The sequence below is a fragment of the Formica exsecta genome, unplaced genomic scaffold (assembly GCF_003651465.1).
Source record: "Formica exsecta isolate Colony F162 unplaced genomic scaffold, ASM365146v1 scaffold385, whole genome shotgun sequence".
NCBI classification, from domain to species: domain Eukaryota; kingdom Metazoa; phylum Arthropoda; class Insecta; order Hymenoptera; family Formicidae; genus Formica; species Formica exsecta.
Genome location: NW_021851090.1, coordinates 208,003 through 227,935, shown reverse-complemented (window position 1 = coordinate 227,935; position 19,933 = coordinate 208,003). Strand labels below are relative to the sequence as shown.

General features: G+C 31.9%; 2 protein-coding genes across 3 annotated transcripts in view; one reads left to right on the top strand and one right to left on the bottom strand.

The window, feature by feature from the left end:
- Window positions 1-1,840: 1,840 nt before the first annotated feature.
- On the bottom strand, window positions 1,841-8,198 carry LOC115239561 (protein hunchback-like). Of its 2 annotated transcripts, none has more exons than XM_029814158.1 (4): window positions 7,901-8,198; window positions 5,950-6,082; window positions 5,294-5,619; window positions 1,841-4,139 (listed from the first exon to the last, which is right to left on the bottom strand). In XM_029814158.1, exons 3-4 carry the CDS (start codon window positions 5,512-5,514, stop codon window positions 2,534-2,536), a joined length of 1,827 nt encoding a protein of 608 aa, XP_029670018.1. In that variant the 5' UTR covers window positions 5,515-5,619; window positions 5,950-6,082; window positions 7,901-8,198; the 3' UTR covers window positions 1,841-2,533. The 2 variants fall into 2 exon arrangements, with proteins under 2 accessions (XP_029670018.1, XP_029670019.1); XM_029814159.1 differs by having other exon boundaries at window positions 8,025-8,198.
- Window positions 8,199-10,563: 2,365 nt separating this feature from the next.
- Window positions 10,564-19,933, top strand: part of LOC115239550 — a 10,698-nt gene continuing 1,328 nt past the window's right edge. Inside the window, 9 exon segments of the mRNA XM_029814139.1 lie at window positions 10,564-10,973; window positions 13,877-14,039; window positions 14,167-14,195; window positions 14,197-14,241; window positions 14,243-14,386; window positions 14,471-14,708; window positions 15,108-17,858; window positions 18,665-18,834; window positions 19,143-19,929. Coding sequence (XP_029669999.1) covers window positions 10,887-10,973; window positions 13,877-14,039; window positions 14,167-14,195; window positions 14,197-14,241; window positions 14,243-14,386; window positions 14,471-14,708; window positions 15,108-17,858; window positions 18,665-18,834; window positions 19,143-19,929 — 4,414 coding nt within the window. The 5' untranslated portion in view covers window positions 10,564-10,886.

The window sequence follows — 19,933 nt, the reverse complement described above, 5'->3', positions numbered from 1 at the left end:
CAGTTATTACGACTCAATCGTAATAAAGGTTGAAAAAAAGGTTGGTCGCAACGATCGTAAGATACATGATATGATTAATAGATACGTAACCTTTAATATATATGTGTCTTAAAATTATTTGTCTTAAAAAGACAGAGTTAGGACAAAGAAGTCATAGTATGATTAAAAAATAATAGTGCATTTTGACAGAGATATACAGACATACCTACCGTTAAAACGTACCGTTGCATACATTCCATTCTTCGTGATAGGTCAACTCGCCATTCTCTCGCAGACGTGTCGTTTACTAACGCGTGTGAAAACAGATATAGATCGTCTATTTATTTCGCCTGTTAATAATACAATCTATATTTTGCATTGGTGGATCGACTTAACAAAGCGCTTTCTCACACACTACGAATAATTTTTTCTTTATATCATCGTCGTATACGTCACATATATTTCTCGTCTCTTTTTACATACCTAACGTTTAATTTCGATATAGATTGGAATCACGCAAATCGGTACAGTTAGCGAGCAACAAGCCGAATTTTCATGTAAAACTGAAAGCCATAGAGCCACAGTTTAACTAGTTACGACATTAACCTGAAAATCAGGTATAAAATTCCAGTGCGCATGCGCGTAAAATTCAACCATTTATGTGGCAGTCTGCCAGTCTTTAATCTCAATTTTTAATGCCTAGATTAATACGGGCTTATGATATGGCTATAGCACGATATTATGATTTGTAAAGTATATGGAAAGAATATATAAAAGACTATTATATATTATCATTTTATACATACATATATATAATAAATTTGAAATTTTTAAAATAAAAGTATACGTTTATATAATTATACAAATACATTAACTTTTATTTTATTTTATAGGAATTATTAAAAAAACTAAATTAATGTAATATTTTTCAAATAAATTATATGTATTTAATAATACAATTTAGTGCAGTCGTTACATATTTATCAATCATAATTCATCTTTATAATATGGTGTATTACTATATAGAATTATAAAATAAATTTTTTGTAGTTTTATATGTTCGAAAAATATACATTCATATATAAATTTTCTTATTTGTACATATATATAATCTATATATATATTTAATTATGTGCGTTCGCGCGCGTGAGGTACGATTATCACAATCATGTCATGCAATTTTTGCTTACCATCGATGCCATCATTCAATGATTACATAAAAAAAGAAAAAGAAAATATATATCCAAATATACGATACACAAAAAAGATATATAGAGAAATTTTTTGATAGAAATTTGCTAAGTTATAATAAATACAGAAGCATGACCGAGTCGGTTAAAGAAATACAAAAATAATAAGACTAGTTTAAAGTAAATGGAAAAAAAAATATGCACATATTTTTATATGAACCATATTAAGTGGATTTGATACAAAATCCACAAAAAAATCGCATAATTTCGAATCTGATTCGCGAATAAAAATGTATATCACCAACTATACGTCATGCTAAATCGATAACAAGGGAAGTTTATAAATATAAAAATGTAATATAGTTGTAAATAAAAAAGAAATGTTTTTGATGAAGTCTAGAAATTTCATATATCGAAGAAAAAGAAAAAAAAGCTACTAAAGAGAAAAAAAAAACAAAACAGAAACGGAGAATAATAAATTGCAAAAATAATACAAAGTGTGAGATTTCTACAAATAAATCTCAGTGTCTAATAATATTTCATATTTTTGTCACACATACATGAAAATTTTTCTTTGCTAATTGCAAGTGCGCGCGCACACATAATACTGTAACAAGAAAAATTTTTTCAGATTTATAAAAAGAAAAGTCAAAAAAATTAGAAAATTTTGAAGAGTGCTAGAGCAGTCCAATTATTGAAAAATAATAATATTAGTAGTACCAAATTATCTATGTCTAATTTTGCATACTTGCAATAATTTGGAATTTTTCTATTAAAGAAAATATTCACATCAATTTCTAAAGAAGATAAAATGATGCAAATAATTTGCGGTAGAAAAAGATATTTGTAGTATCTGTCAATTATCTAATCTAATAGATGCATATTATACCTGACAAAGCATCGAGATCTTTAATTATATAAAAAAATAAAGAAAAAAATATTGAAAAAAAGAGATTACCTTGGTCACAACGTATTGGGTGTGTGTATACTATATATACATATACAAAGTGTTAACAAAAGTTCCTTATCTAAGAAAAGAGGAATTTTTTACTCCAGAAATATTACTGTTGTAATAGTGCCTTAAAACTTTTGTTAATGCTTTGTATATCAAGAGACACGCGCTATATATAAACACGCCTTTCCCTATTTTCTTTAAAATTATATATTTGCCGATCTGGCAAATGCTATTTGCAAGCGCTTTTCAAAGCGTCTATATTTGACATTTTTGACTAGAATTGTATTAAAAATTTCCTTCCCTGTCTCGTTCACTTTCTTTTTCTCATATGCGTTTTTTGCGGCGTACAGGATTTTTCTCCCAAACGAATTGCGTTATTTATCATATAATTCCGTCCGATTTGTCGCTTCTATGTATGCTGTGTTTGAGCGATATGCAGAAAGAAAGATAATTTATCGGTGCAGTGGTGACCGCACATATTGCACGTATAAGGATCATCGAAGCCATGACAACCCATATGCATAGTATACATGACAACGTTACCAAACGTGATCTCGCAATAATGACAAATGTGCTCGATGTCGATCGAATCGACAATGGCTTTGCCCTTGCTGTCTTTGATATTTTGATTTTCTTCCCGAAAGACGGGTTCACTAATTGTCGAAGGTTTGGGGGATTCTACTTTCTTCTGTTCTGGTTTCGTGTTCTCTTCCATCGCGCGACGTTCCAGTTTCATAGCTCTACCTTTGCGTTTATTGGTGCCGATGATCTTATGTGAGTTTGTAGCTAATAACTGTAATTTAAATTGATTTTTTCCGATTACCTCGGCGATGCGGAGATCCAACGGTGCATCTGTAGACTCATCTTTTTGTGACTTTAGTTGAGTTTTTACCGTCACAAATGTCGAGGATTCACTAGTAGTTTTCACATTATCGGAAATATGAAGTTTATTAGCATCATTTGGATCGAAACAAGTTATAGGCAGATGCTGGACATATTCCTCAGGCATTTTCATGATTTTTACGTACTCCATTAATGTATTGGCGTGGGCGTGATTAATTTCCTGCATATTTTCGTGAAATTTCGCATCCTCGCGAAGCAAAAGAGGGTTTGACAAGTTAAACGCAGCAACCAAATCATTATAAGGAAACTCCATGACAGATTGGTTCTGTTTCATGCTATTCTGCATTATCGAATTTGCATTATTCATTTCATTCACCGTGGTCACAGTTAGGTAATGAGCGACTGGTGATTGAAGTGATAAAATTGGAGAAGTTGATCCTGAGTTAAGCTGGCTATTATCGATCGTCATACTCTGATCAGTATTCTGATTCAACTCATCCTGTTTTTCAGCGGATGGCTTTTGTTTGGGCCCGCGTTTAGTACCGTAGACATCGATGATAGAGAAGGGATTTGGCGAGCCATCAGCGTTCAATACCATCGCTGGTTGATGGTCTTTTTTTCGTAGATGCTTCTTTAGTGCATTGCAAAACTTGGTTTTGTACGTGCAGTTCGCGCATCTATATGGATAAATATTCGAATGTTTTTTTAGATGGCTAGTTAGCATTGATTTGCTTACGCATGTATAGGAACACTTTTTGCACTTGAACGGCTTGGAGCCGTCGTGAACACTAAGCCAGTGGTGATTCATATGATGTTTATATTTGGTAACGAAAGAGCATTCAGAACAGGTAAAGCCTTTGATGTGACAACGCATATGTTCCCAATATTCTATTTTCGTGGTTGCTACGAAGTTACATTGTTTGCAAATTTTACCTTCTCGAAAACCTTTATATTGTCTCTGCTTTACATTGCTTTGCGGAGTCACGGGAAAAAGTTTAGATTTGTCAATCTCTTCTGTCTCATGTGCGGTATATTCTTCTAATGTAGGAAAAGAACAATTGGTTTTGCCTTGAAGAAATTTGAAGACTGGCAATTGCGCGAGGATGGCTTTAAAATTTGGATTGTTGCATTTCGATGTGCAATGGCTGATTAAATGCTCGGTAAATTTTGATCTGAAAACATGCAATTTAACGAATATTTTCTTTTGAATTTTCTTGAAACTGATAGCAGATTCATTGATAGTTGAATATATTAATGTACATACACACACGCACACTATATACAGGTATGTGTGCATATGTACCAATATACTTTAAAGCCCATTATATATATATATATATAAATTCTTGTCAACTACTCTTTTATCATCAATTCTAGTCTATATAAATACTGTAATATTACACTATATCAAATCAGGAAAGCGCATCTCATATATAGGAATGCATGCCAGCTCCGTAAATTGTAGAATTATAATTTAACACAAACTACATAGCGACGTATGTAAAAATCATTCAATGTACAGATTCTGTTCTGCAAAATTCTGCGTGACAGAAATAAGCGTGTTCCCACAGTGGAGCGGATCAGCTAACTATTAACATGCGTGTTCTCACCGCTGTGCTCGGTGAATATGTTAGAGCCTATGAGGCGCGTATCCTTCAGGTTCCTGGTTTGCTGCTTGCGCGTTTGTCGCACGGTGGACCCAGCGGGGATCACCCTGTCCTTGGTCTGCTGGGCCCCCATAGTCTGTTGCCCACCGGATTACTGTACCATGCCCCCTCGCCTGTATCCCTCGCCGACCCCGGCTGCGTACGGGACGGGGCGACCAGATCTGCTGCTCTCCTGCTCGCCGCCACCCTCGCGCACACTTCACTTCCGGCACTCGGAAGGCACCGCCGGCGAGGCTTCTGACATCGCGATTGTCGTCCGCGTATCTCGTCGTTCGCGGGAGACACCGCGAACGTGTCGGTCCACCCAGCCTCTCGAAGCGCAGATCACAGTGCGGTCAGGCCTAATCACATTTTTACATGTCAATTATCCGCTCTCTGTCTCTCTCGCTGCCCCTCGCCATATTTGACAGCTTTTGACGTCGATTATTTAGTTTGTCGATGCATTGCTGTGCGGCAGCACGACGCTGGGCGGGTTCTCATGCTTGTGGAAAAATCCTCGCCTTTTCGTCTTTTTATTCTGTTTATTTATCTATTATACATATATTTTTTTGACATTTATATATATATATATATATATGTCAAATTTAATTAAATGTATAAATGACCTAAAAATACGATCTATGTATATACTGTGCTATAATAATTTAATGACAGTGCACCTGCTTGATGTAGTAAAGGCACACATCGGACATTGCAGGGTGTTCTGTGCGAGATTGGTATCCTCACTGGACGGTTTTATAATGTTTGACATAATGTCCATCGATTGATTCACTTGATATTTGTTCATGTCTTGATGTTGCGTAACTTCCTCGGGTAAGTTGGAATTTTCGTAAACGAGTTGCAGGCTATTTTTGGAAATAGGTGACAAGTTATAATTCATCGTAAGAAACAATCATTTGCTTCTCGATCAGTTGGACTTGTCGATCTAATGATGGAACAAAACATCGGAATCGAAAGAATTATAACTTTTTTCCAGCTCTTCTTTCTGTAAAAAATAATTGATTCTATTTTATAAAAGGATAAACGCAAGTGCTAAGATCAAAAGATTTTAAGAATTTGTGGAATAATTAAATTTTTTTTTTTTTATTGTTATATTCTTTTATCTATCTAATGTACGAGCTTATTAAGCTTATCTTTTTCTAAGAATATGTTTCTGAATAACGAATTTTTATAATATTATATATAATATTATGTGATTTTTTTGTACAATATTTTTTACACAAATTGCAATTGTTATAAAATTGTATATTGCGTAAGCAGCAGCTACAGTAAGCAGCTAAACTTTAATTAGTGAGAGCTTTGCGCAATTACTCACCACAATTTTATTACCCCAGAGCGTGATTTCTGAATGACGGGGATGTTATTGTTCCTTGACAATAGGGTCTGTTGCTAATTCGATGCGTATAAAACTTGTTGTATTTTGATTTCCCTTCATCTCGCCATTATCTCTAAAACATAAAATCGATAGTTAGAAATTTGTGATAATATTACACGAAACAGATATTTATTTTATTTTATTTAAAATAAGCCATACAGTTTAAATGCAAAAACTGAATTCTCTTTCTCGTAAAAATAATAGATATAAGTATTATTGCGAGATAATAAGTCAGATCGCCTGTAAGTCCATTTGTGATTTCATTGTGATTGATCAAAAACGCTTTATTTCATCTATAAATGTTACTATTTACTGAAAAATATATTCCTTTTCTGTTTATATAAGAAAGAAAAAAAATATTTAAAACATGTTAAAAAAAGCTCTTTGAATTTATAATCAGTAACAGTTCAATCAGTAACAGACGAACTTCTTTCAAATTATTTGATACTTGTTGATTTAATAGCCATTTTCTTATTCTGACATTACAAATTTCGAATGAACAGCACTGTTTTCTACCGAAGGTCAAATGGACGTAGTATTTCGAAATTCCAAGATATACATCAAGATCATAACAACATAGAAAATATACGAATAAATGGAAATTTTGATTGACAAATGTATATAACACAGAAAGAAAGAGAGAAAGAGAGAGAGAGAGAGAGAGAACAGATTATGCATTATAAAAAATATTGCTAATAAGTTAAATATATTAATTTATGTTAAATATTAATGTGACGTTTGTCACCTAGCTTCTGTCACTTGATATAAAAGTAAATACAAAGAAATTTATAAATAGAAGCACAAAAGAGAATAATACTATAAGAGAAAAAGCAAGACGAACGAGAATCGAGAATGAGTTTTTTAATAATAATTGTTTTTTATTTCTTTTATCGGGAAATTTTTTAGAGAAGTTAGAATTCATGCGTTTCTGCGATAATAAGAATGATACAGTTCTCCTTATTGATTAGGCAAATCACTCTTATTCTTTGATTCTGGTTTGTTTTTGCTCCAATCAATAAAGAAAATTGCAAGAATTTATTTTTACGGCCTGTATTTTACACTATTTAAATAATTATTATGTGCACGTCATCCATGTTAAAACAAAATATCATTTACGATTAAATTGGCTAATTATATATTTTTTAAAAAACTTATTGCATTACTTTGATACGCGTTTGTAAATTATTTATAAGATAATTATATATTTTATGTTTTTTCTTAATTTATATCTTTTTAAGTTTATATTTTTTTGAAGCTTTAATGAAGCTTTAATAAAGCAATTTGTTGTCATTAGATAAATTGAAAAAAATATTAAAATTTAATAAAATTTTTTTTTTTTAGGTCTTTCTTTCAAATTTTTGTAAAATTATTTTAAATCGACAGTTTTCTCGACGTACGCTAGCCCACTAAGAATTTCAATGTTTAAGAATCAAAACAGCGTGTTTTAAAGAAAGTTTAAACTAAAAAAAGATATAAAATTACAATCACATTACAAACACAGCTTCGAAAACAAAATTCCTTATCCTTGTTCTTATAAGGAGTTATTCCAAATTTGAAAGGAATACTATCTTTTTTTTCACGTGTGTTAAAAGGATTCTTATATAAATAGCTCACACACACATAGAAATAATATTCGACAAAATTTACAACTAACTTACAATAGTAAACTAATCGATGCATGCAATTATAATATCTATCAATCAAATTACTTGAGTAGACAATTTTAAGAGATACTCAAATAGAATTAATATGGCATAGCTATAAACCAATTAGTTTTAGATATTCTGTTGATTGAGTTTAATAACAAAACTGTATTGTTTTCGAATTTTGCTTTACGACTTATATTAAGTTGCCAATAATTCAATCATTTAAAGTATTTATTTAATCAAACCTGATGCATCCGAATCTTCAGTTTTATCGTTCTTCAATTTTGTAATTACAGATTTTCTTTTATAGGAGATATATATATAAGAAGTATTTATTCTTTCTCTCTTTCTCACACACAGGGTGCTCACAAAAAAGTGTCAACGGATCACTCAGCACTGTTTTTTTTTAAAGCCACGATATGTTATTACGTATTGTCCTTATATTGTCTGCCGATTATGAACGCAAGTTTCGAATATCTGAGAGAACGACAAGTAAGGTCAGGATGAAGTAACGACGACATTCTAAGTCCCAAAATGAAATAGCCGCATATTTCTGGATTCTGTCGAAGGGGCAGTTATTTTCCCTCTCTAGCCCGTCTGCCCAATCAGAGTTATTCGGATTTATAGACGATTTAGCAGACTCTGTTCCCTTTCTCCCACCTCTTTTGCGACACATGATTGTGACTATTGCGAATTTTCTGTATCAAAGAGTTGCTCTCCCTTTCCTGCTTAAACAACACGAATCTGTTATATTTCTGTCATTTCCAACAGAAATTGCTGTTATTTATACGTCATGCATCAATTATGCGTCAAACTTTTTTTAAACGTAAAAAGTATGACTCTTATCATGATTTTTCTTCAATTTTACTTTGTACGTTTATTATTTAATAGTTTTTTATGTCAAATTTTTATAGTGCAAATTAAATTTCTGATGCAAAATATATACAATATTAAAATTTTCGGAATATAACATTTATTACGTTTTACTCAAATTTGCTTCATTAATAGTCTGCGTTATGTATATCAAATCGGTGGCACTGTATAAAAAATGTTTTCTAAAAAGATTCGTTTTTTACTGTCTTTTCAAAACGAACTTTATATTTCATAACGGATATATGGATTGCAATCGGTAACCGCTTCCTTCATGACAAAGATACGTTGCTCTACGCGTACATATTTACCCCTTTCCTAGATTGTGGAAAAATATCCTTTTCTGCAAAACTAGAATCTCATGTGGGAGTACGAAAGAGGTAAAGCGCAGCTGTTCAAACGAGGGATACCCCATTCAGGCTCAGGTATAAATATGCGTGAGACACATTTTCTCGCGTGACAACACGTGCTCAAGATACACCGCGCGTACGCAAATGAATAACAATATGAAAACAATAATAATAAAGTCCATTATCGCAAACGAATAACAATAATAATATAGCTATTTTAATAATATTTTTATATTTCTTGCGACATATTTAATTTTCTCGTCAAAGAGAAATAATAAATACAATTTTCACTCATTGAATGTTTTTTATCATGCAAACAAAAATACAAACTAACAGCATATATATAATTAGCATAAATGCAAAGAGGGAGGAAGAAAAAGGACAGGAATTGAATTCTAATTATAAATAGTCATTTGTGAATTTGTGATCTGATTCGTGATTCCAACGAAAAATTCGTAAGTTTATAGAAATTTTTCTTTTCTCTTTACTACTGTTTTTTTTTTCTCTAAATAGTACAGTACAGTACTTTTATTATTTTTAATTATTACAAACATTTCATGTTAATTTTATTCAAAAATAAAACAATTATTTTTTATTGGAGTTTTATTTATCTTTATCATAACATTGATTATAATATAGGCAAGGATAAATAATTATGGTAATTATGATTAGATTAAATATTGGCTGTTAGAATCAGCTGTTAAACGTATGATAAGCATTAAAATATGATAAAAAATGATTTCGGATGTTACACGCAAATGATTTAGAATGAGATGACAAAATTTTTGTATGCGTGAGTTAGAAAATGAAAAAAAAACATCGAAAAATTGTCATTTTTCGCGGGATAGATTATGATATCTTGGAATTGACTGCACCAATTTTTTCTCGAACTGCTCGCAAATGAAAGCTATTTACATAAGTAACTTATGCTTTTTTTAACTCTTTATAAGAAAAGTGCCGTTAGATTTTTGATCACCGGCTTTCGTTCCCGAGATATATTAATTGAAAACACGCTCATCACCCGAATATTCCGAATAAGCTACTAGGTAGCGTCACGACCCCTGTACATAGGCAACAACCTGATTGTTGACAAACCAGATTTATTTTTATGTACTTGACATCGCGACTCTACACCGTGTCGCTTGATATCTCAAATATGAAGCATTATAACTATAGGAAAACAAAAAATCGACATGGAAATTTATCGTAAACTGCCATATACATAAGCTGAATATACCGGCAGTGCGATATGTCTTGGCCGAATAGAAATGAAGATGAAGAACGGCAGTACCTTGAGATCTTACATCGTCAGTTAGTGATCAACCGTTATGAAGGAAGGATGTGGTAGTGCTGGACTTGCTTCTACCTCGCTTCGCGTTACCTCTTTACATTATTTTGTATCGGTCTCGGAAGAAACATTATGTGTATAAATACTTCATGTTCGTCGACTATCTCAGCGAGCAAAAAAATTATACATACTTGGGTCAGTAACTCGTTTCTTTGAATAAAATAAAATATATATATAACGTGATTTTGACAGACAATAACACTTTGTTATAGGCTTTCCTATAGACTCGAATACGACAGCAGTAACTAAAAGAACGAAGTTGAATGAATATTTTTCAACTTGAAAAATATATTTCATGTTACTCCATAATCGTTTAACGGTATTTCTATGGACATCAAGTATTTCTATGGACATCAAGAATTTCTCCGCGACACTGAGGAATATCTTGCATGTGATTATTTTTCGTCTACGAATTTATTCATGTGATCAAGAATATCAACAATATCAAGACTGCAGAGAAGGATCTTAACTGAAAACGTGTTGACAATCGATGAGTGTACAGACATAAAATAATGAAAATGCGAACGATACTTTGATTCAGCCTCCGCGGAATATCATTACGATGCAACATTATCTCAAGAAATATTGTAAAAATTAATCAAAATCTGATAAAGGACAACGAATGTGTGGGAATAACTCGATAAGCGTTCAAGAATTCAGAAAATGACTTCTATGTGTAGCAGTAGAAAAAGCCATGCCGTGATGAATACCGACGGTTATTTTCATAGACCTAGCCCTTACGCTTATCAAGTAAGTCTTGAATTTATTATATATTAATTAAAAAATACAATATGACAAAATTATTTAATTTAAAATTTCGCCAACAATGATGATAACGGGAAGAATATATTTTATTCTATTATTTAAAATAATTTTGAAAGCGAAAAAATTTAAATAAAAAAATTATATTAAATTTTAATAGAAATTTTATGGATATAATAAATAAGAAATTTTTACTTTTTATATGATATTTCTTTAGATATTCTTCTCAAAACAAACATATTATGTATTACTAGCGATAAGACATTTGGCTGTGACGTGTAAATTCCTTCGTTTATTTTATCTTACAATCTTTCGAATTATTCAGCAATTAAGATTTCCATTTTAATAAGTTTTTTTCTTTTTGTGTTAAAATTCACATTTCTCACCGGCGCAGTGCCCTAGGCTAATTAGATGGTTTAGTCTGATTGTCGACACATTGTCCGCAATTCGCGTACAATGGTACCGTTATCAAGTCAACAACGGTGAACGATAATTGCGACGATAGTAATGCATTTACTCATGGTAAATTATATTATATGCAATAAGATCTCTAAATGAGATGCACTCTTCTAACTAAGGAACAAGTCTGAACTTGAGACATGCGAAAAAGTAACGTACAACATATCATGAAGAACGAATTACACATATTAATATATACGTAATACAACATCTTTTATGCTAATAATCCCGGATGATATTTGAATTATTGATCGTGTATGCTCGGATCGTCTTAGAACGTCAGCCGAATGATAATTAAAATTTTTACTGAGCTACGAAATGAGATACGATAAAATAGGAATATGATCACAGTGGATAATATCTTTCTTATTTACCCACAATCACTACAATACCTGATAGTTAAGATCAAAGTACCTAGAATATAAATGCACAGTTAAACATAGAATGTGTCCTACCACAAACAAAAAATAATATTTAATAGCATCTTTGATACAAATTAATTATGATTTGAACGATCTAAATCTTAAAGTTGCAATAACATCTATAATATATATATATAATATAAATATTTTACGAAAATTATAATCATACTGACAGTGAATTAGATATTAAAATCTATATCAATTGATTCGTTTCAATTGCGATTTCATTTAAATTTTAATAAATACTTGTTATATATAATTAAAACTTTAAAAAATTGCCAAGAAATTGATTAACTAAAAAACTATCTTGTCATTAGAATTGTTCTTAAAATGATTCAATCTGGAAAATAATTTCCATTTTGCACGAGAGAAATAAATCGATATTATATTTTTTTTAAATATTTAAATGTGTCAATCATGATAAATGATCGTAATTATTTGTCATATTTAAATAAAATTATATTTTATGTGTGTGTGATATTGTTTTACATAGATCACGTAATATTACATTCCAATGCTGGGTAAATATTAATTATAACCATCTACCTGTAGATGGTCCAAGGGACCATTGACGCGTTTCTCTAGAAACCTTTCATTAAACCAGACAAAGATGAAAGTTGCGGTAATGTCCTTGAAGGATCTTTGCACTCAGCAAAATTGTTCGTACTCGTATCTTCTTTTCTTTTTACCGCCTCTTTGAAGGCCGCACATATACTCCGCCCAGGTCATGATATGCATACAAATAAAATTGCTTACAGGAAGCACATTTCTCAAATTATTATCTACAAATATCGAAATTTCTTAATGTATCTTTAAATATTAATTTTCCAATTGCGTTATGTTATTAGCCTATGCAGATATTTTTGCAATGCATTTCTATTTAGTTGAAACCGTAGCAATATATCCAGGCAAGTTTGTTCTTTTTTTAGTTTTCCTATTAATGTGATCTTTAGCAAGCGAATAATAATCATGTCTGAAATGTCGTTATAATCTATGAATTTTTAATAAGACGGCGGAATTAGTCTTTTCAAGAACCATATAGCTGTTACCACGCTTTATGATGTACATAATTGGATATGCTCGGCAACGCCACTTAAGTGCAGCCGAGAATTATTCTTATATAGTCCGCATCTCCATTAAAAATATTCAAGCAACGATCAAATGATATCGATAAAAGATAGGGAAAACTAGTCTATGAAATGATGTATCATAAATATAATATAATTTAATATTCTATTGGATATTACAATTTTATATCATATAAGTAATTTACGTTATATTAGTTGCTATTATAAAAAACAGTGTTTACTGGGATATAAAATTATTAATAAATGTTCATAAAATCAACAATACTTTTAATCAAGTTATAAAAGGTAGAATTAAAATGCTTATTCATTAATTTAGCGTAATTAACAAGTAATATGCGTTCTCCAATATTTCTGAAATATTAATGTTTGTTGTAGTTACAATATTTTATTTCAATATTTCTGTTACGTTACATTGCAACTTGCAATATTGTAACGGTATTGCAATATATCTGAAAGATTCTGTGCTGTATAAATTCGCGTCTTCTTCAGGCAGGCAAAATATCTCGAATACACCGATGAAATCGACCATGTCGGATGTAATATCTAGATTCGAAGCGCGAGCGATAAACCGTTAGAAATTTATAGCTTGTCATCATTTTATGGAAAGTACCGCACGATTTTTGTTTTTTTATTCTTTTTCTTATATATAGTTGTGCGTGTACTACATCACACTATACGGTGTTGTTCAAAATTATAAGGATAAGGATAAGAAAAGAACAGACATTGCAACCGTTATTGTATTATATTAGCGGCGATTGTGTGTATAATCGCTTCAGAAAAATATGTTTGAATATTTATTAATTGCTTATATAAACGAGAGTTTATAGTGAATTGCTTATATAAACGAGAGTTTACTAGTGAATATATGCCAAATAAAAATAAAATATTTTATTGTAAATATCTAATGATTCTCACATTACAGAACGACTATTATTTGAGACCAAGATCTGCCTGGTCCAAGGTATCGATAGCACGGGCGAATAGTAACGCTACATGGAGATTCAGTAGTGCCATGTTAATCATATCCTCTATATTAGTGTTGATCGCTGTACTAGCAATTGCTGGATTAGCTTTATGGATGGGTGGTAAATTAAATATTTATTATAAATTTACTCTTCCTTTCTTCTTTGTTTTTTTCTTTTTTTTGTTTTATTTTATAATAAATTATATCCGAACTATTAATTATCATTAATTAAATATTTAATATTACAGCTTTTCGAACAGATTCTAAAAATGGTGAGTTTTTTATATTTGAGTTTTTATAACGATATAATAAGTCACTTAATACTTTCATATCTCACGTTATTTGATTACAGCTATTGCCGAATTTTCGTGTAGCTTCAGAATAATTAGAGGCGAAAAGTACAATCCCATGTTAAAGCTGAGCACAAGCATGGTTTTCCGAGAAAAAGAGCGCAAATTTAAAAACATTGTAAGTGAAATATTCTAGAATTGTTTTAGATTAAATACGAAAAAAAGGTGAATTTCTTAAAAATACAATTTTTATCTTTTTTAGTTTGAGCTTCTATTTAGAAGAAGCGTATTGGGTTCAGCCTACAAGCGAACAACGATAGAGAAATTTGAGAATGGAGGCTTGAAACTTTTCTTCAGATTGTATCTTGATCGAAAAAAGATACCACGTTCAATCATAAACATTGAACACACTATTGAGGATATTATCGTCAAAGAAACATATTCAGTGTCATCTTTGTTCAAAGATATGGAGTTAGATCTCACGACCGTGTCGGTGAAAAGTAAGTAATGATCATCTAAATCGAATGGTAAATTGCTAAGCTATTGTAATGCATTTAAATAAGTATTATTAGATATTGTTTTTAATGGAAATTCTTTGGAAAGAATAAGTATTACTAGACACTGCTTGACATTAGTGAATATTATAGACATTGCTTAGAAATTTTAGTGAACATTACATTAAACATTTCATAAAAAATAATTCAGCATTACTACGCATTTTTCTTATTTTTTTGTTATATCAAACTTTTTTTAACTCTTATTTTTTCTACCTACATTTTTCGCCTATTCTTGCCTTACACGTTATATTCACACAACAGTGTTTCATTCTCTAATCTTTCTATTATATTTTTTTAAATAAAATTTTCTCTAACATGTTTACTTTTTTATAAAAATTTCAGGAATAAATAAGGAAGAAAGTGAGAAGATAGGTATCATAAATCAGAAACAGGAACAGCAAAAACACGCTATGATTACTAAAAACAATCTACTACGACCAAACAGAAACAGCAGTTTAATTACAAGTTCAAAGCCGAAAACACATACTGTAAGACCAACTACGGTCGATTCTAATGAACCCGATATAGATTTTAACAATATCCCAACTATTAAAGGTACTTATAGAGCAACGAAAGTTAATATTACTGCTTATAATTCAACTAAAAGAACATCTGAGTCAATACTAGATATCAAAGATACTACTAGGAAAATGCTTTCCCATGAACAAATCACAAGGTCGAACAAAACATCCAATTTTGTAAAATATTCGTCGACGGACAAACCTTCTACAGCTTTTACAAAATCCATGACAGTCATGCTCAATGAGGAGAAATTAAACGAAAAACGGGAAGATGAAATAAAAACGTCGTTAAGGATCACAACTACTCAAAGCAATTTGGACATTTTCAAAGATTTTCATAATCCTGATTTGGAAACTTCACCATGGAAACCAATCGTACCATATATCAATACAGAAGTTAAGTTGCTATCTGACGTTGATATCAAAGAAACTAATCGTACTGAATTGAGCACACAGAAAATTGTTTTATTAGCAAGCGATCCTCGCAATAATATAAAACAGCTCGACAATAAGACCAGTACGACACCTTCGGCAATATTAGGATTACCGGAATCTATTAATTTTCATGACATTAGTACCATCGGCACAGACATCACCGGCTTTCCACGAGACAGAATTGTTCCAGATTTGACAATGTCTAAACCAGACGATAATGAAAAACCGGACATCGAAGTAGCCGGACAGCTGCCTTCGGAAACATATAATATCAGGTTAAAAGTCTCATCAGAATACAATGGCAACGACAAAAAAGCTTCCAGTACAAAGATATCGGAAAGTCTGATAACTCGCAATGTCTCCGAAAACATTTCAATAAAAGACGATGCTTTATTTCAAAAAAAGCATATAGATTCAAACTTTACTGCAAATATGGAAGAGAAATTTGATAATTTATCGACGATAGAACCTGACAATAATGAATCACACCATAGCGAAAAAAATTCGAGTGAATCACCTACACGCGGTATTGGCGTAGCGGAGCCTTTATCGGACACAGAAGTTGAACTAGAAATAAAAAATCGAGACAGTAGTATCTTGACATTAAGCGAAAATGGAAAATATACATTGCGGGACAGAAACGTCGATGTTAATTCGCATCAACCAGTTTATACTAGTTATAATACTCCTAATCTGAATGGAGGTGGTTTTAGGTCAAGCTTAATCGAGAATTTGGCAACTACAAAACCTTTCAGACACACAATACCCGTTGATAAAATCACGCCCGCTGTAAATTATAATGATAACATTTCTCTTCATTACTCGGACGATTTATTAATTTCAAATGACGAGATCGTTGCGGAATCAAATGTGTCCCAAGATAAAATTGTGACACCATTGCTACCGGATTCAGAAGAAATTATAAAAGTAGGAACATTTGTTACAGAGCACGACGATACTATAGACCAGCTATCAAATTACGAACAAATTATGTCGACGGAGGCAAATATCGTACAAAACAATGAACGCGATGATGAGTTGTCGCATTTTAACACTACAGAGAGCTATTCAGATCCTATCAGAAAATTTGTCGCTGAAAATTCAGGCGATAAAAAAACCGTATCGAGGAATTCAACGTTTATTGAAATTGACATTGTTGAGCCCGATCAATCAAAAGAAAATACGGAGTCGTACGCGAATGGTGCCACGACCAATAATGATGAACTAAAGAAAGTTTATAACGATACTTTAAAAGCTTACGTCGTAAAAAGTTTCGTCACCCTGGCACCTGCCAATAAAAACACAGAAATTGATAAATCAATGCAATCGAGATTAAAGATCGACTCTACCGCTGAGGAAACGACTCCTTTGGAGCTATTCGGAATACGCAATTATACGCATGAGAGAGATATAATGAATACCAAATCCGCTGTTTCCGAACATTTTTCTTCGCAGGAGAACCAGCCGGATTCTATGAGATCTAACGAGAAGGAATCTTCAAGGCAAAAGAACACTATAATCGAACAAATAGTCGAAATTGTGACTTCTATCAGTACCAGAGTTTCGACAAATATCAAAAGTAATCCAATGGTCTCGAAATTCATTGCCACAAATTCTACTAATCCAATTATCCGTTCGGAGAAAATTTCAGCATCAAATAATGAAGCAGATAAATTATTTGGACTCACTACCAATACAACAGAAAAAGTACTCTCGTTAATTCAAGAACGACCATCTTTATCTTCGAAGAACTTGAGGACAATGCAAATATCAGATAAAAAAACATCTTCTGAAGAAAATCAAATTTTATTAGAGAAGCTTAAGCAACTCGCCGAAATTAGGACGGACGATGATTTTATGCAAATTATGAGGAACAACTCAAATTCTAACGTAATGTTAAAACTTCAAGATTTTAATGCATCGTCAGTGAATATTGATGAGTTAAAAAAGATCGCCAACGTTATGACTGGAAACAAAACTTTAAAAAATGTAAATTTAGAATTCACATTGAGTCGCGATGGTGTAGAAATATTTACAAAAGTACTAAATAAGGTGGAAGACCAAACAGACGAGACGCTTACAACGATCCAACCAAATTTCAGCAAGACTTCTCCAAATAATAATTATGTAAGAACGCGCTCAAATGCATAAATGAATAGATTAATGGTAAGAGATTTTAAAAGGTACAGAGTTTCTAGTTAAGTCTATATCATATTTTTAATTTTCATAATCATATTTTTTTCAGTGAAAAAAATGTTAAGTCAGAATTGTATAAAAGCAGAAGCAGAAGAGCATAATATTATTAATAACAATTCGGATTAAGTGGCAGCTTTAAGGAGCGAGCTAAATACTTCCCGGAAAGAAATATATTTTTTAAGGATTATATTATATCTTAACTATAGGGGCAATTTTATTGACAGATTGATAGACAAAATGACTATGTAAATAGCATACAGGATTTTTTGATGGTTTTGACATGACGCACAGAAATTTGAAATTATGTACAGCTGATGATAACAATAGATTTAAGAATTATTTATATGGAAATATCATCAATGATTATTATTTAATAACCCATGTTATTAATAAATTTGCACACAGTTTAGTAATAAATTGTTACTTTTCATAGATTGCGTGATTAAAATTTAAAAAAATTTGCATCATCGACAAGATAGTTATAATACAATAATTTGATTGTGCAAAAATTGCGCACTGAATTTTCAATCGTAAAACGGAAAGAATCGACTACTCCGTAATTTCTAATGGCTTTTGCGCGGTAATAGAATAAAATGCGATAGCCAATTAGCTTCCTGCTCTTCTAGGGATAATAGATTTATACGGTAAACGATTGGTTACCGCGTGCAACATATTTTCGCTTCTTGCATTATTATATGATTCATGTTCAAAAAGGCGTGCAACATGCTTGTCAAATAGAAAAAAGAGAAATGGCGGACGAGAACGAGGATCAGTGGTTGTATGGGGATTCCACCGACGGAAAGGAATATTCCAATATACAATCGGAGATTGAACAAAATGATTCGACAAAAACTCAAGAGAAATCTCAAATTCAAGAAGATTGTAAAGTGGAGGGAATTAATGAAATGTCATCCGACGTACGCGCGTGACATAACCTCTTGTTCACTATATACAATTTAATTTTTCTCGTAAACTGCATATATTTTATATATAGAAAGACATTTTAATTATATTTATTTTAATTATGAAGACATAATATCTATTTTTTATAATCTTTATAATCTGCACACTTACTTCAATAAAGTAATATAACTCTATGTATAATATTTAATATAGTAAACACAATTATATGTGTTCTTTCTCTTTAATTTTTTTCATATATTAGTCCCCTTTGTATTTACTTTGATATTGTCTTTACCATATTTACATATATTTATTTTTATAGATACAGGAGGGTATTGGTTCCCCTGTTGATGGCGGTGAAGAATCTTCTTCATTGAATAATGTACAGGAAGAGAATAATATGGATACAAATAAGAATGGGACTAGAGAAGCTTCTAGCCAAGAGGACGGCGAAGCGGCCACCGACTCCGACTCTGATGATGATGTACATGTCGTAATTGGCGATATCAAATCGACACCGGCATATGGTAGCTTAAATATCAAAAGAGGAGGATTACTTACCAATGCATCTGGTGTACCAGATAAATTGAGCAAACAGCCGGGAAAGTTCAGTATAGATGAGTTTGAGACTATTGGAGTTATTAATGGGATACCAGCTCATGAATATAATTTAGATCAATTAGAAGATAAACCATGGAGACAACCTGGTGCAGATATCACAGATTACTTCAACTATGGCTTTAATGAGGAGACTTGGAGGGCGTATTGCGAACGTCAAAAACGGATGCGAAGCGAGTCAGGAGTGGGATTGATCTTGAATGCGGGAGGTGGCGGTGGTAATCCTGGCAGTATGAGAATACCTCAAGTGGCGATAACCAATGATAATAGTAAATATTCTGGTATTATGGGTCCTAAGAGGGCAGGCCCACCGCCAGGGCGAAAGATGGCAGGGACTATAGACGTTATTGGAAGTTCTGGTTTAGCTTCCCGAAGGAATCTGGATAAATCCCCGCCGAAAGGAAATGTTATACAAGTCATGACCGCCGATAGGAGAGAATATTCTAGAAAACCAGGTTTTCCCGACATGAGCGTACCACCTCCTGGAGCAGGAAT